At 42.9% G+C, this 17,011-nt stretch overlaps 1 protein-coding gene across 3 annotated transcripts in view; it reads right to left on the bottom strand.

The window, feature by feature from the left end:
* Positions 1-17,011, bottom strand: part of FLNB (filamin B) — a 135,808-nt gene that overhangs the window by 64,033 nt on the left and 54,764 nt on the right. For all 3 annotated transcript variants that reach the window (XM_060109288.1, XM_060109286.1, XM_060109287.1), the window contains exons 3-8: positions 16,312-16,409; positions 13,714-13,861; positions 4,851-4,969; positions 3,943-4,020; positions 2,819-2,981; positions 2,063-2,260 (exon numbers count right to left, since the gene is read on the bottom strand). In XM_060109288.1, the coding sequence (XP_059965271.1) occupies positions 2,063-2,260; positions 2,819-2,981; positions 3,943-4,020; positions 4,851-4,969; positions 13,714-13,861; positions 16,312-16,409 (804 nt within the window). The remainder of the gene's footprint in view (positions 1-2,062; positions 2,261-2,818; positions 2,982-3,942; positions 4,021-4,850; positions 4,970-13,713; positions 13,862-16,311; positions 16,410-17,011) is intronic.

Genomic DNA, 17,011 nt, shown 5'->3' with positions numbered 1-17,011 from the left:
TGTTCCATGGGGTTTGTCAGAAGGTCGACAAAAGACATCCTTGTGCCCTAGGACTTTTTTGACAACATGAGCAACCTTCTCATCGAATATAAAAATGGGAGATTAATGGGTAAAATGTCACATTGTTCCTTTCCAAATCTGACACTGCATATCTGACAGCTCTCTATACACTAGGGGGGTCACAAACTCCAGAAGACAAGACTCTTTCCTCTACAGAAGGAAGACAGTTCCTCCTCTGGCTCCTCCTCCCTGCAATGTCCTCAGGTGGACATTCCCAAAGAGACATACACACGCCCTTGGAGTAGAGATGCTTTTATGTGGTTCATGGATGAGCATAAGGTTATTGGTTTTCCATTGTAAAAGTGATATAAAGCTTCTTTTTTCTTAAAATCATTTAAGTGGAGGAAGGGATAGTACATCAAAAGAAAAACTATTGGGCTTCCCTGGTGGGGCAGTGGTTGAGAGTCCACCTGCCGATGCAGGGGACACGGGTTCATGCCCCGGGCCGGGAGGATCCCACATGCCGCGGAGCAGCTGGGCCCGTGAGCCATGGCTGCTGAGCCTTCGCGTCCGGAGCCTGTGCTCCACAAAGGGAGAGGCCACAACAGTGAGAGGCCCGCGTACCGCAAAAAAAAAAAAACACAAAAAAAACTATTAATTAAATACTAACTAATACAAGTGACAGATGGATATGCCAGAAATGAAAAAGGTAGTCCATGAGTGAGAGGAAGTCAGAAAACACCATTAGAACTAGGAAAGCTGTTCAAAATTCTTTCTTGCACTATGTCAAAGGGAATTCTGCTCCTGAATACATTGGGTTGGTTTTTTTTTTCTTTGTCAAGGGGAGAAAAGTTGGTCATACCAGAAATAAGTCACAACAGGATGATAGGACTTCCCTTGGAGGGTTTAAATGTGTCTTTAAAAACAACAACAACAACAACAACTCATGGAAATTCTGAACATGGGCAACAGTCTCAACATCAAAAGGATAACTGCTCAGTTTATATAAACACTAAATGGAACTAAAGAGCTTGAAGGCAACCACCTGATTTCCCACTATCTTGAGATGTCTTAGTGATGTTTAAATGTAATTAGAGAGTGGGTTTGGGGTCTGGCTGGACAAGTGGTACTAACACCTGCACTATAATTTCCCGAAGTCACAAACAGCACAGGTCCAGTTGACCACTGCAGGCAGCACAAAGAACTGGCAATGGAAGCCCCACCAACCAGCCCTTACCAAGCGAGATGCCTCTGGCCCAGTGCTTTCAACTAGGAAGCCAACAGCTTCGGAGTCCAGGCTGGCCCAGAGGCAGGATTCAGAAGAGGAAGCCAGGTCTGCAGGTGCAGATGCAGAGGACAGAACAGGGAGAGGCAAGTATTGGTTAGAAAAGGTAGCAGAGTTGGGGGGGGGAAAAAAGAGTAACAAAGTCAGAAGGAAACAGTCTAACATTAGAGAAAAATGCAGGCTTCTGGCTGCAGAGGAAGTTTAACAGCATGGTTAAGGGGTTGACAGAGACCATGGTTCTATTCCTACTGAGGGCTACTCCATAGTCACTGATACCTTATGATACCTAAGCCTTGTGTCTCCGCCTGCAAACTGGGGATAACAATAGCCCCTGCAACACACTAGCTGGTGTCATGATTAGATGCAAGTGTGCTCAGTGCCTAACAGCCAGTAAAGGAGGCTGCAGGGCACCAGCAATGCCACTGCTGTTAACATCAGCCACAAGCGCTACCCCCTCAAACAGCTCCAGTCCTGTATCTCTCAGTGAGGATCAGGAATCCTAGTATGAGTGTTTGGGGGCAGACTAAATAAGGTAATATATAAAGCACTTAGGTCACTACACGGCTCATAGGAAGATAATAGTATTAATATCTTGAGGACAAAGTAGATACTAGTATTAATGTCTTGAGGCTACTTCCTGCCAAAGGGGCCCTGGCAGCAAAGGGACAGGCCTGAGTCCAGTTTTGGGCCCTGACCATTCTTGTGGCCTCACAGCCCAGTCATGCACAGCTAGCCTGAATGCCAGAAGCAGATGTGGTCAGCTCCCCTGGCACTCACCTTCCCCGACCTGTACAACGAAGGGACTCTTGGGAATGGTGTCCCCAGCAAAGGAGATCTTGACCACATGGGGTCCAGGCTGCACTGGTTTGTACACACATCGATACACCTGGTTTCCTCTGTCTTCCACGAGCAACTCCACGGTGTTCTTCCCCTGGGGATCTTCCACCACCACACCAATGTCACCCACACCAGCACCTGGGAGATAGAGAACATTCCACGAGCCCAAATCACCCTCTAGAAAGCTCCCTGCTGATGAGGGCAAAAGTAGGTAGAAAATGCAAACTGCAGAAGACAGAGAGGTACTCAGAAGGTTCACACCTGGACCTGTTTCCCAGCGGAGGGGAGGAGGGTCATAGCCAACTTTCCTTTTCTCCCATTCTCTATTTTCTACACTGAAAAGAAAGCTGACAATTCAAGAATTGTGGTTTATTCATTCCCTTTCTTACCAGCCCCCACCCAGGACCTTGCATAGAATTTAGTCTAGTAGATGAATCGTAAACCTTAGTTCTTTGGAATATTTATTTAGCCAAGTCAGAAATGTATACAGAAATTATTAATAATAATCAAAGTTAAGCTTGAGTATGAGATTTTAGAGAAGAAAAGCTGATTTTGAAAAATCTAAGAATATAACCAACACATTTGAAAAAGCTGTTTTTGTTGTTGGTTCTTCAATTTAAAAGACAAAATGTCAGGCATCCCAAGCCTTCAGGTTCCTGAGGATTATCTCAGGCTTTTCAAGAGGAGAGGTGTTACCTGCTGTGTAGATGTCAAAGTAGGTGGGCTTATTGGCGATGTTCCCAGCAGCTTCCAAGCCTGGACCTTTCGCAGTGACTTTACTGGCGTCTCCCTGGGCCTTGTCGACATTTACTTCGAATGGGCTCTTGGAGATGTGCTGTCCTGCAAAGAGGACTGTGACCTACAAGTGACAGGCAGGTGAGACATCATCAGTTCTTCCTGCTCAGCGAGAACACTGTATCAAGCCACATACACCGAGAGCCTTCTCATTCATCCTCCCGATCATACACACAAAGGTGTGGGAACCAGGAGCCCTGGGGAAGTGGCCTCAATGGGACTCCCATCTGGCTCCACCAGTCACACAGCTGGGCCTGGGACATCATGCCTTTAGCAAATCCAAACACATCAGACATACCTAAATTAGCCTCTATAGTAGGATATACACAAATACTTATACTTCAATCTCTAGACAATGGACTCTTAAGGCAGCTGCAAGTGAGACCTCATTGCCATACTCAAGGACCCAGTAATTGGGAAGACTGGGTCTACTTGGAAAATGTAGCACTAATATAATGCACAGTTCTAGGATTTCAAACCTAAGAGTCAAAGTATTTTTCCAGGGACCAAGATCATTTTCAGATACATGGATTTGAGACACAGTACAGATTTCCATCTAAACTTTGAGTCAAAGTTCTCATCTTTTAAATTTTAAGGGTTATCAGGTTGGGTGGGCCACTGGCCTCCACCATAGTCATCTGGCCTTCTCTGCACCCAGGCTTCGATGTTGACAGAGACTGCAGAGCACCGTGAAGAAGGATACTTAAGGAAGCATTAAAGACAAAGAACCCACAGCTTAGCATTTACACTCCAGGCTTGCAGCTACAATTATCAGTTACCTAGGTGGAGTCAGAAAAATCTTATGACATTGCAAAGAACTTAGTGGAATTCAACCAATCTGCAGGTAGTAACTAATGTCTCAAGTCTGATTCAGAGGGACCCCAAATTTTCTACAATGAACGTGGATACTTTTATAAACAGAAAGGAAAATCAGAAGTGAACTTAAGAAAACCACTCTTCTTCCACATATAACGAAGCAGGCCCAGAAGGGCAGTCCGAGCAAAGGCCATGACGTCTTATCTTACTTTGTGCAGTCCGGTGACCTTGGGCAGATACTCCACAGAGTATGTCTTGTTCTTATCGCTGTCAGGGGTCACTTGTGCCTAGGACGGAAGATGAGCAACAGTTAGAGAAGGTGCCGGGTGTGAGTGAAAGCATGCTATGCCAGCCAAGGTCCTGCAGCAAGGTGCCAAGCCAGGAATCTGCCTTGGCTATTTTCTGCCCCACCACTCCTGCAGGATGCCCCAGGAGGGAAGCAGCCTGAAGTCACAGAAACAAAACCACACAGCACAAAGGAATAATGCGGTCAGGATTCTCCAATGTCTCCTGGCTGTACCTCTCCAGATGAGAGAGACTATGAAGCAATTAATTTAAACCTTTATTGGCCCACTAGTTATTAAGAACTTATGAAATGCCAGGCCCAGTGTCAGGTACCAAAAATAAAACAAATCAGGCACAATTCCTACCCAGTGGGAGAAACAGACAATATGCCGGTAAACTTAGAAGTTCAGATGGTGCTAAGCACTAGGAATAAAATATAGTCTTAAGAAGGTAAGTAGACAGAAGAAACAGTTATGTGCAAAGGCCCTGAGGGAGGAACCAGAGGATGGTCGGCATGGGAAAAGAGTAGAGAATCAGTATTGTTGCTGTATTGTATTTTATCAGTACCAACAGCTAAATCCTTTATAAAATAAAGGATACTTTATTTCATTATATTAAAAATTGTGTCCCTATGTATGAATTTATATGATTTTTCAAGGCACAACCCTTGGGCAAGTTACTTTAACCTCTGTAAGTCTCAGGATCCTTTTGGTAAAAAACAGCTTTTGTGGTGAGCTTTCATGAGGAAAATGGAGGCACAGTCCCTGGGCCTGTTACAAACTCCAAAAGCTCCATGGGATGCTGACAGGGAAGGCAGCATCCTCCAACATACCTCCTCTTTGTTCCCTTCTGGGTCCTCGACAAACACCATCACGTCTCCTTGCCCGGCACTGATGGTGTCCACAGTGAACTTGGCCGGCTGCTTCACCATGTTTCCAGTGAGCTCGATTCCTGTCACAGGTTTACACAAGCATATTACAAGCTGGGCCAGGCCCCAACACAGGCTATCACCCATCATGTCTCCTTCAGGGAACTGAGAGATGGGACCCAGCTCTGCCACTGTCACATGGGAGACGGCGACAAACTGTGATGAGGATAATCAAACAGGTCAAAACCCCTAATTTTGTCCTTGTTCTTTAAGCAACATCCAATTCTGAAATATTCAGAGCACTTAGGTCAAAAGGCTGTACAACTGTGAAAATGACGTGGTGACTAGTAGCAGTGGGGCTTGCCTTGAGGGGGAAGACGAATGAAGTGCAGAGAATGGCTCATTTTTTATTAAAGAGCATTTTTTGTTTTTTGTCTTGGCCGTACCATGCAGCTTTCAGGATCTTAGTTCCCTGACCAGGGACTGAACCCGGGCCACCACAGTGAAAGCACCAGAGTCCTAACCACTGGACCACCAGGGAATTCCCTAAAGATGACTTTTTTATTACTTGAAATGTTTTTAAATTGCCTTATTATTTTTAATTAAACTTTTAATTAAGATGATTGAGCAAATTAATTTGAGATAGATTCACATACAGGTGTAAGAGATAATAATGCCCATTACCCAGTTCCCCAAATGGATACATCCTACAAAACTCGAGTACAACATCACGACAAGGGAACTAACCTTGACAAAGTCAAGATACAGAACATTTCTATGCCATAGGGAACCCTCGTGTTGCCCTTTCATAGCTACCCCCTCAGAGTACTACTCTGTAACCTCTCAGAGTACTAATCTGTTCTTCATCTCTATAATTTTATCATTTCTAAAATGGCATATAAATGGAATCACACATTATGTAAACTTTGGGGATTAGCTTTTTTCCACTAAGCATAATTCTCTGTAATTTCATCCAGGTTTTTGCATGTATCAGTAGCTTGTTCTTTTTATCACTGAGTAATAGTCCATGATATGAATGCACCACTGTTTAACCATTCACCAAGTGAAGGACATCTGGGTTGTTTCCAGCTGTCTATTACTGATAAAGTTGCTATAAACATTCATGCACAGGGTTGTGTGTGTGGACATAAGTTTTCATCCCTCTGGGTAAATGCCAAGGAGTGCAATTGCTGGGTCATGTAGTAGTTGCATGTTTAGTTCTTTTTAACACTGTCAAACTGTGCTCCAGAGTGGCTGTAGCATTTTACATTCCCATCAGCAACGTATAAGTGTCTTGTCTTTCATCCTCTTAACCGCAAAAAGTTTCAAATTGTTTAAAAAAAAATTTTTTTTAATAAAATCCAGTCCTCAGGCCCTTTGGCTACACAACATTTTGAGTTCTGTTTGAGATGGTGCCCAGGTAGCCTGTAGGATGGAAGCTAAGGAAGCTTATCTTGCAAGAGAGTGGGGTGATCCAGGAGTGCACCCTTCATTGACAGAAAACCCTCACACACAGTCCAGTGCTCATGTACCATGCCAAGACCTCAGCAGATCATACTTTTACAAATGTTTTAAGCTTTTTAACTTTGATTGGTCCAACTGATCTTTTTTTTCCCCCTTTATGGATCATGCTTTTGGTGTCAAGTCTAGGAATTCTTTGCCCAGTCCTAGATCCCAAAGATTCTCTTCTATATTTTTTTTCTGAAAGTTTTATAGTTATATGTTTTACATTTAAGTCTGTGATCCACTTTGAGTTAATTTTTATACAAAGTGTGAGACTTAGGCCAAGGTTCATTTTCTCTGCCTCTGGGTGTCCAACTGCTATCGAATCCAGTGCAGAAGAGGCTCTCTTCCCTCCACTGAGTTCCCCCCTGTGCCTTTGTAAAGAATCAACTGTGCTTATTTGTGTAGGTCTCTTTCTGGGTTCTCGATTCTGTTCCATTGATCTATGCATCTATCCCTCCACCAATATCACATAATCTTGATTTCTGTAGCTTTGTAATAAGTCTTGAGAGCAGGTAGACTGATTCCTCCCACTTTTTTATTTTTTCCTAATTGCTTTCCCTACTATAGTTCTTTTGTCTTGCCATATGTTTTAGAATAATAGTCTTTTCTATATTTATAAAAAAATCTTGTTGGGATTTTAATATCAATTGTGTTAAACTTATATGACAATTTGGGGAGAAATGACATCTTTACTTTTTCAACCCATGAAAACAGTGTATCTCTCCATTTACTTAGATCTTCTTTGACTTCTTCACCAGTGTTTTTGTGGTTTTCAGCATATAACTCCTATCATGTTTTATTACATTTCCACCTATTTCTCAGGGTTTTTTTTGAGCAACTGTAAATGGCGAGGTATTTTTAATTTCAGTATCCTCGTGTTCATTCTGGTAGACAGAAATACAATGGATTTTTACATGCCGATCTTAACATCCTGTGACCCTGCTGAACTCACTTGTTCAAGGAGATTTTTTGGGGGGGGGTAGATTTTTTATGGTTTTCTACATAGACAATCATGTCATCTACAAATAGGGACATTTTATTTATTGCTCTCCAATATGTATGTCTTTTATTTCCTTTTCTTGCCTGACTAGACTGGCTAAAATCTGCATCATTGTGGTGAAAATGGACATCCTTGCCTTGTTCCCAATCTTAGGGAACGCGTTCAGTCTTTCACCATTATAACGTTAGCTGTAGGTTTTTTGGGGTGGCTACTCAAATTTCAAACTGAGGAAGTTCTTCTCTATTCCTCTTTTTTCTGAGTTCTTATCATGGATGGCCACTGAATGTTGTCAAATGTTTTTTGTGTCAATTGATATGATCACGTGATTTTTCTTCTTTAGCCTGTTAGGATATGTTGACTGATTCTCTAATAATGAGCCAGCCTTGCATCCCTGGAATAAACTCTACTTGGTCATGATGTATATAATTCTTTCTAAATATTGCTGAATTTTATTTGCTCACATTTTATTGAGGACTTTTACGTCTATACTCATGAGTGATACTGGTCTGTAGTTTCTTTTTTGGCACTGCCGTTGTCTGATTTTGTTATTAGTGCAAAACTAGCTTGATAAAATGAATTGGGAAGTCATTTCCTTCTCATATTTTCTGGAAGAGATTGTGTAGATTTGGTGTTAATGCTTCTTTACATGTATGGTAGAATTCTCCAGTGAAATCATTTGGGCTGAGATTTCTTTCCCAAGATCTTTCAAATTACCAATTTGGTTTATTTAATGGATATATGACCATGCAGGTTATCTATCTCATCTTGGCTGAGTTTTGGTAGTTTGTGGTTTTTGAGGAAAGTCTATTATAGTTATCCATATTTTTGCTTATCACGTTCTCTCTTCCTGTTATTCCAAAATTCCTTCTTTCATTGTTTCCTTTCTGTCCAGAGAATTTCCTTTACCAATCCTTTTAGGGGATGTGCCCATAACAAATGATTTTAGTTTTCCTTTATCTGAGAATGTCTTATTTCCACTTCATTCCTGAAGGATATTATCCCTGGATATAGGATTCTGGGTTGACAATTCTTTTCCTTCAGCACGTGAAAAATGTTGTGTCACTTCCTTCTGGCCTCTGTGATTTTTGATGAGAAATCTGTCATTCTATTTTTCCACCATATGTAAGATGTCATTTCTCTCCTGCTGCTTTCAAGCTTGTATTGTCTAGTTTCTTGAAGTCTGTCTAAGGTGTGGCTGTGTGTGTGTGTGTGTGTGTGTGTGTGTCCTGCTTGGGTTTTGCTCAGCTTCTTGAATCTGTAGGTTTATGTTTTTTGGCAAATTTGGGAAGTTTTCAGCCATTGATCGGTTGAAGACATTGGGTCGTTTGTTACTATACCTGGATTTACATCAGGTTTCCAATAAATAATCTAGTTTAAGAAAAACTGTTGATAGATTGTTATATAACAAGATAATGTTCATACCCTGTTAGGTAAGAAATGCAAACTGAAGAAAATATAGAGTCTGAACTCATTTCAGCATAGAAAAATGGCTGGAAAGAAATACCTCCAATTTTTTTAAATCTATTTAATTTATTTATTTTTGGTTGTGGTGCACAGGCTTCTCATTCCACTGGCTTCTCTTGTTGCAGAGCACGGGCTCTAGGTGCACGGGCTTTAGTGGTTGTGGCTTGTGGACTCTAGAGCGCAGGCTCAGTAGTTGTGGCACACGGGCTTAGTTGCTCTGCGGCATGTGGGATCTTCCTGGACCAGAGCTCGAACTCACGTCCCCTGCACTGGCAGGTGGATTCTTAACCACTGCACCCCCAGGAAGTCCCTAAAGACTTATTTATTATTTATTTAATTTATTTTTGGCTGCATCAGGTCTTAGTTGAGGCACATGGGATCTTTGTTGTGGCGCACAGGCTTCTCTCGAGTTGTGGCACGTGGTCTTAGTTGCCCTGCGGCATGTGGGATCCTAGTTCCCTGACCAGGGATCGAACCCGCGTCCCCTGCATTGGAAGGAAGGTTCTTTACCACTGGACCACCAGAGCAGTCCCTCTACATTTTTCTTTTGCTTAAAATTTACATAATGATTGGGTCATTTAACAAAAAGATTTAAATATTTATAAATACCCGCTCCATCTGACTCTGACAGCCTGAGGAACGACCTACTCTGCACACTGTCCAAAGCCGGGGACTGGGCTTGTCTACCCTGGTTAACCATGGTTGGTTAGAGGCTGAACCACGTTCCACACTCTGTAAACTCGCTTGGAGCTAATGCTTACCATGCAGAGAAACAACTGTTCCCTAGGATTACTCAGAACAAAGCGTGCTGAGGGCTCACTATGCAGTGACTGCTCCATACAGAACACAGGTTTCACTAAAGGTTTCTGTTTAGCTCATGGATGCACGCTTTCAATATACCGAACTCCACAAAGGAGCCCACCACAAAGACCTGTTTGTGGCTGTAGATTTACCTCACCTTGGCCCTCTCTCCTTTCAGTTAATGGGTCTCAGTGAATGGATCTGCAAATGCTAACCAGCTGGTAACTGCACCCTGATCAACATCCAAAATAAAATAAAACAGCGACTTCCCTGGTGGTCCAGCGGTTAAGAATCTGCCTGCCAATGCAGGGGAGCAGGTTCAACCCCTGGTCTGGGAAGATCCCATGTGCCACGGAACAACTAAGCCCGTGGCCACAACTACTGAGCCTGCGAGCCACAACTACGGAAGCCCGCGCGCCTAGAGCCCATGTTCTGCAACAAGAGAAGCCACCACAATGCGAAGCCTGCGCACCGCAACAGAGTAGCCCCCACTCGCCGCAACTAGAGAAAGCCCGCACGCAGCAACGAAGACCCAAGTGCAGCCAAAAATAGATAACTAAATTAATTAATTAATTAAAAAAGAGTACATATTGTATAAAAATAAATAAATAAATAAATAAAATAAAACAAACCTACCAACCGTTTTAGAAACTAGAAGATGAAATGTTCTCTATGCCTTGGTTCTGTTGGCAGAAATAAAACAATGTGGCCACATAGGAGAGAACAATTGTCCCTCCCCTTGTCTCATCATAGACAACGTAATATCTAAGGTGCTGCCCATGTGGCCTCACATGTGGCCCTGCTGCCTAAAATGACCATTTTGTCTTCCTACTTAAAAAGAAAAAAAAATTAAACACAGAATTACCATATGATCCAGCAACGCACTTCTAGGTATATCCCCCCAAAACCACAAGTAGGGACTCAGATACTTATATACCCATGTTCACAGCAGTATTATGCACAATAGCTAAAAGGCAGAAACAACCCAAATGTCCACTGACAGAAAAATGGATAAATAAAATGTGGAATATGGATACAATGGAGTATTACTTAGCTTTAAAAAGGAATGAAATTTTGATACATGCAACAACGTGGATGAACCTTGAAAACACCACGCTACATGAAGTAAGCCTAACACAAAAAGACAAATACCGTATGAGTCCACTTATGGACGTACCTAGAGTTGGCAAATTCATAGAAACAGAAAGTAGAACGGTGCTTGCCAGGGCCTGGGCAGAGGTGGGGATGGAGAGTTACTGTTTAATGGATACAGAGTTTCAGTTTGGGAAGATGCAAAAATTCTGGTGTCATTAAGTACATTCATACATTCACTGTGTTGTGAAACCATCACCAGAAGCTCACTCTCTCTCCACCTCAGTGTAAGGACACAGCCAGAAGGCAGTTTGCAGCTGTCTGCAAGCCAGGAAGGGAGCCCTCACCAAGAAGTGAATGGTACATCTAAAAATAGTTAAATTAGTGAGTGTTGTGTTATATGTCTTTTACCACAACAAAAAAATGCAAAGAATACACACATATGCATACACATGTGTGTGTATATGTTTCCTACCTAAGTGCATAAAACTTACAAAGAGGCAGATGAAGGAAATGGCAATGACTAGCCACATTCCTAGACTGCAGCAAGAGGTCATTTTCTAGAAAACAGCACCGTGAAAGGAAACCGTTTCACATTCACAATGGGAAAACATGACAGCCAGTGATAAGGTTATTGCAAACAAGCACTTTATGCCTTGATTAGATTCAATCCATTTGACCAATTTTGTTGACAAGAGATTTGGCTGTTTGCAGCTTTTTTGCCTTTAAGGAAGAATAACCTTTCACATCAGATTCCTTATTCCAGTCACCATCTTTGGTTATAGCTTAGAGAAGCACTTTTTTTTTTTTTTTGCGGTACGCGGGCCTCTCACTGTTGTGGCCTCTCCCGTTGCGGAGCACAGGCTCCGGACGCGCAGGCTCAGCGGCCATGGCTCACGGGATCTTCCCAGACCGGGGCACGAACCTGTGTCCCCTGCATCGGCAGGCAGACTCTCAACCACTGCGCCACCAGGGAAGCCCAGAGAAGCACTTTTAAAGCAAGTGTGGACATGCCAACCTTCAACTGACTGCACTGTGGAGAGGGCTTCAAACAAAGTCCCCAGTCTCCATATAACACAAATGATTGCACAGACCCCACCTCATTGCCAAAAGAACTTCAAATGGCAAGTGGGTCTCTTCCAGAACTATCTGTGCTCTGGTCTAAATCATGCTAAAAACACAGATGAGAAGGCCGTGGATACTGAGGTTGAGAATAGCACAGGGTCAGCACCACTGCCCTGGTGGTGCATCATCTCAAGACTAAGCTGATGCTGGGACTTCCTTGGCGGTGCAGTGGTTAAGACTCCGCGCTTCCACTGCAGGGGGCAGGGGTTCTATCCCTGGTTGGGGAACTAAGATCCCGCATGCCTCATGGCACGCCAAAAAAAAAAAAAAAAAGAGTAAGCTGATGCCAAGTAGGGCAATGCTATCTTCAAAGGGAATGAGTAGATAGACAAGAGCTCTGGATGTTTACAAAGTCAATGTCATTTTAAAAATAACAAGAAAGCAGAAATTATCCTAGATTAAGAGTCTAAGGTAAAATAACAAGCAAATGTAGAAAGTGAATCTTAATGAGATCTTGGTTTGTAAAACGAGAAAAACTGTAAAAGACAATCACAGGACAAGAGAGAAATCCGAATATAAACTGGATATTAGTTGTTATGAAATTACTGTTCATTTTCTTTTTTTTTTTTTTTTTTTTTTTTTTAATTTATTTGTTTATTTATTTTTGGCTGCGTTGGGTCTTCGTTGCTGTGCATGGGCTTCTCCTTGTGGTGGCTTCTCTTGTTGTGGACCACAGGCTCTAGACCACGGGCTTCAGTAGTTGTGGCTCTTGGGCCCTAGAGCACAGACTCAGTAGTTGTGGCACATGGGCTTAGTTGCTCCGCGGCATGTGGGATCTTCCCGGACCAGGGTTCGAACCCGTGTCCCCTGCCTTGGCAGGCGGATTCTTAACTACTGCGCCACCAGGGAAGTCCCTACTGTTCATTTTCTTATGTGTGATAATGAATACTGTGGTTACAAAAGAGGATGTCCTATTCTTACGAGAGACTTGGCGGACGCACTGAGGAGTGAATTGTTACCATGCCAGCAAATTATTTTCAAATAATTCAACAATCACACACATGCACACACACATACACACATGGGGCGAGAGACCACATTAGAATGTTAAGAACTGTAGATTCTAGGAGAGGACATACAAAATACTTTGTGTGTGTAAATGTTATCCTAACTGTTAATTATGAAAATGAAGAAATAGAATGCACTCGTCCCCCTTGCCACAGAAAAGGGAACAAATTGTATCTTGCTGTACTAATCTTTACCAGAATCCACACTGGGCTGAAATGCAACTGTTCTCTTTAAAAAAGCTGATGTGCTTTAAGTCAGGTGCCAACCAGAAAACCAAATTCCTCAAAATGCCTTTGACCCACTCTAACGTTCTGAGCAGAACACTCCTTGGCAGCTGGCTGGGAGATCATAAACAGGATGTCTTAGCAAGGAAGTATCTGCCAGGGGTTAACAATAGCTCCCACTGCATCTGGAAACCTGCAGCAGCTTTAGCATAACCGAAGGAGAAATGAATCAGCAGCCAGAAGACCCAGGCTCTTGCCCCACCCCACCGTGGTAATCTGGGGGACCTCCCCCACCCCAACCTCCCCTTTCCTCTGTGGATTGGGCCTCTGGTTCCTCATCTGAAAAATGGGAACAATAGTCCTTTCTTCATCCCAGGGTTACTGCACCCAACAAACTCATCAGTCTCCATCACATTAAAGCAGCAGCGTTTCTGAAAGCCTAAATTCACAAGGCAGAAAAAGATGGTCATAAACAAATGGACCTTTAGGTAGAAAACATCTGACAAAGGAGGCCTGGGGTGTCTTTAAGTATGAAGCCTATACATTCTTGATTCTCAATAATCAAGACTAGAGGACAAGCCTCAAATTCAATATGACCAGTGCTTACCTCTGCCATAGGCCCTGGCTTTCTTGGGGTTGAGTTTCGGTTTAAGAGGAGCCCCTGGCTTGAGCTTGGCTTTGGGGAACTGGGACAGGTAAGTCATCACCGAGTGCTCATCCACATCCGGGTGAATAATTTCTTCAGGAGTGATGACCTAGAATAACGACATGGTAGATGAACACCCAGAACATATCACTTTGCAACTACAGAAGTTTTTGCAAAAATCTCTTAAAGCAAACACTACTCTCAATAAAGTGAAACTACATCAAACTGGCATGCCAAAATCAGTTGTTTTTTTTAACCTTTTAGAAGTGTCACCATCCCCTTTGGAAGCTGAGGACCCTCTCCAGACAATTCTATACGTAATTTCCAGAGGTTCATACCTCCCCACCCTGAAAGAAAAAAAAGGCCACTCACTCCTCTTTCCAGAAAAGATAAGCTATATCAAGTAAGGAAGAAGAAATAAGAACACGTGGGATTAAAGCATATTACCAAAAAGTGCATAGATAAACTGGCCTTTTTCTTTGCTCTTTTATCCATTGTCTGCATTTCTATTGACTCAGCTACTAATAAAAAAATAAAAATAAAACCAAAAAGAGACAACACAATGACATATTAGGTATGTGCTCTTGTAATACACTGAATGTTTCTGTCCTCCCCAAATTCATTTGTTAAAACCCTAATCCCTGGTGTGATGGTATTAAGAAGTAGGGCCAAAAAAAAAAAGTAGGGCCTTTGGGGGTAAGTAGGTCTAGATGAGATGAGATCATGAGGGTGGAGCTCCCACGATGGGATTAGTGTCCTTATAAGAAGAGGAAGAAAGACCAGAGCTCACTCTCTCTCCACCTCAGTGTAAGGACACAGCCAGAAGGCAGTTTGCAGCTGTCTGCAAGCCAGGAAGAGAGCCCTCAACAAGAAGTGAATTTCCTGGCACCTTGATCTTGGAATTCCCAAGCTCTAGAACTGAGAAATAAATGTCTGTTGTTTAAGCCACCCAGTCAATGGTATTGTTATAGCAGCCTGAGTTAAGACAGGTCTCAATACATTAAAAGCCATTTAAAAAACAGGAAAGGGGAAATTTTCTACTGACATTCAGCTTAGGAGCAAGATTTGACCTGTGCTGGACAGGTGGCCTCCCTGAAGGTGTCACAGTCCCAGGTCCACCCTGGGACTGTTTAGGACCCAGCCCTAAACAGTACAAAAACTTCTCCTGCCACCAAGAGGTAAGCCACACCTCCTCAGATGAACAGAAGGCTCTGTCTCATGAACAGGTCAACCAAATGCAGATAAACAACACATGTACCCAGCTTCCCCCACTCCATGGTAAAAAAGAGAAGAGGAAACATTCTGACAATTAGCCTGCAGCAACGAAACAGCTATTTGGGTTTGTACAGTTGCCTCCAATACGTTTTGTAAAATGTAGGATGTACGTTGATTTGGCATTTCTCCTAGGCAGCTCCTTCAACAACTTTACACACTACCAACATCACATGAACGCCAAAAGGAGATGGGTTTTGATTTAAGGGGAGATGAAAAACATATCATACCACTTCCTGAGGGTGGAAGAGCCAAGGAGTGGGCCTTGGAGAACAGACATGATGCCAAACCAAACCAAAGGAATATAGGCAAGATTTTCTACCTCCCAAGGGATCCTGTTACAAATACACTGAACTCAGCTCTGAAAACCAACTCAAGACCTTAATGGAGCCTGTAATGAGGTCATCCATCCCCTGGCACTGGCTACCCACAACTTTCCTTGACCAAGTCTTTGAACATGGGAATCATGGTGTCAGGGGTTGCTTTTTAAACTCCTTGGAAGGGCGTAGAAGATTGGACCTCAACTAAGCAACGTGGCTACTGTAGGTGGTATCTGAGACATATTCAATTTCCAAGTTCTGTTGTTATATTCCTTTGTTAGGATTATGAGCAATATGAATTCTTAAACACTTTCCATTAATGGCGAGTTACCTTGGTTTAAATTTCTTAAAAAGTTCTAAGTGACTTTCTTGAAGATATTGGATTTAAAAAAATGTTTAATAGGTTAAAAATGGTCAAATATTGGCAATTTCTTATGGTTAAGGTCCACATTTGCAGTCTGGCATCCAGACATGGCCTTTGTGATCTTTAGAACAGAAATACTAGAAAATTCAGGACTTCCCTGGTGGCACAGTGGTTAAGACTCTGCACTCCCAATGCAGGGGGCCAAGTTCAATCCCTGGTCAGGGAACTAGATCCCACATGCATGCTGCAACTCAGAGTTTACATGCCACAACTGAGAAGCCAGTGAGCCACAACTAAGGAGCCCGCCTGCTGCAACTAAGATCAGGCACAACCAAATAAATAAATAAATAAATAAAATAAATATTTAAAAAAAATACTAGAAAATCTGTCCCATGTGACAGTGAAGATCTTTAGGGGATCTACAAGCACCTAAGTCAATGAGAACCTATTAATATGGGTAAACTGAGGAAGGTGGGAGACGGCCACAGACAATGCTCATTGAAAGCTGACCAATGAGGAGGTCAGACTGCCTGCCAGACCCAAAGGCATCCACAGAGCATCAGGGGAAACAGCTTCGTGGGACACGCATGCTTCTACACATACCTGTGGGACACCCAGCCAGTCGTCTGCCTGCTGCATGGCTTCTCGTGCATTATCCACAGGCTTTCGTGGATCCCAGGATTCCCAGTCTGGGCACAGACCTGTTAACATCACACAAAAGATGCTGTTAGTATTAACTGACTTAAGAGGTTAAAGGAAACCAGGTGCCTAAACTAAACTCACTCAGTCTCTTGAGAGAACAGTTTCTTCCAAAAATCTTAGTGAACTGTATGCTTTATGGGCCGAAAGTATCACAGATATGAGTATGCCAAAGTAGAAACTATTCTGCCTGAGCTGAGACTTCTTCTTCAGGCTGTTATCTTCTTGCATTCAGATAGGAATTTATCCATTCTTTAAGGGTGTGGTGTAAATAAATGAACAAACAAAGCCTGTAAAACCATTTGGGCCTGGTACCTTTTTGCAGGAGAGATTTTTTGGACACATCACACTCACACTTCTGTGCTCTGGTCACCAAATGTGTGGGGTTGACATCAGCTGTGTGTCCTATGACTTAACTTAATTCTGACACTATCTACCTGGAAACAGCATCAGAACCCACAGGCTAAGGGCTCAGTCCCACAAGACTCCCCCAACCCCAACTTCAGAGCCCAATCACAAGTCCAGGTTTGTCACCTGGGCTTCTGACCAACCAGTTACTAATCAGAGGTTCCTACAACCCCCTCCTCAGGTTGGATTGTTTCCT

The sequence above is a fragment of the Mesoplodon densirostris genome, chromosome 10 (genome assembly GCF_025265405.1).
Source record: "Mesoplodon densirostris isolate mMesDen1 chromosome 10, mMesDen1 primary haplotype, whole genome shotgun sequence".
NCBI classification, from domain to species: Eukaryota; Metazoa; Chordata; class Mammalia; order Artiodactyla; family Ziphiidae; genus Mesoplodon; species Mesoplodon densirostris.
The sequence above is the reverse complement of the archived record's forward strand: the minus strand, read 5'-3'. Positions and strand labels throughout refer to the sequence as shown.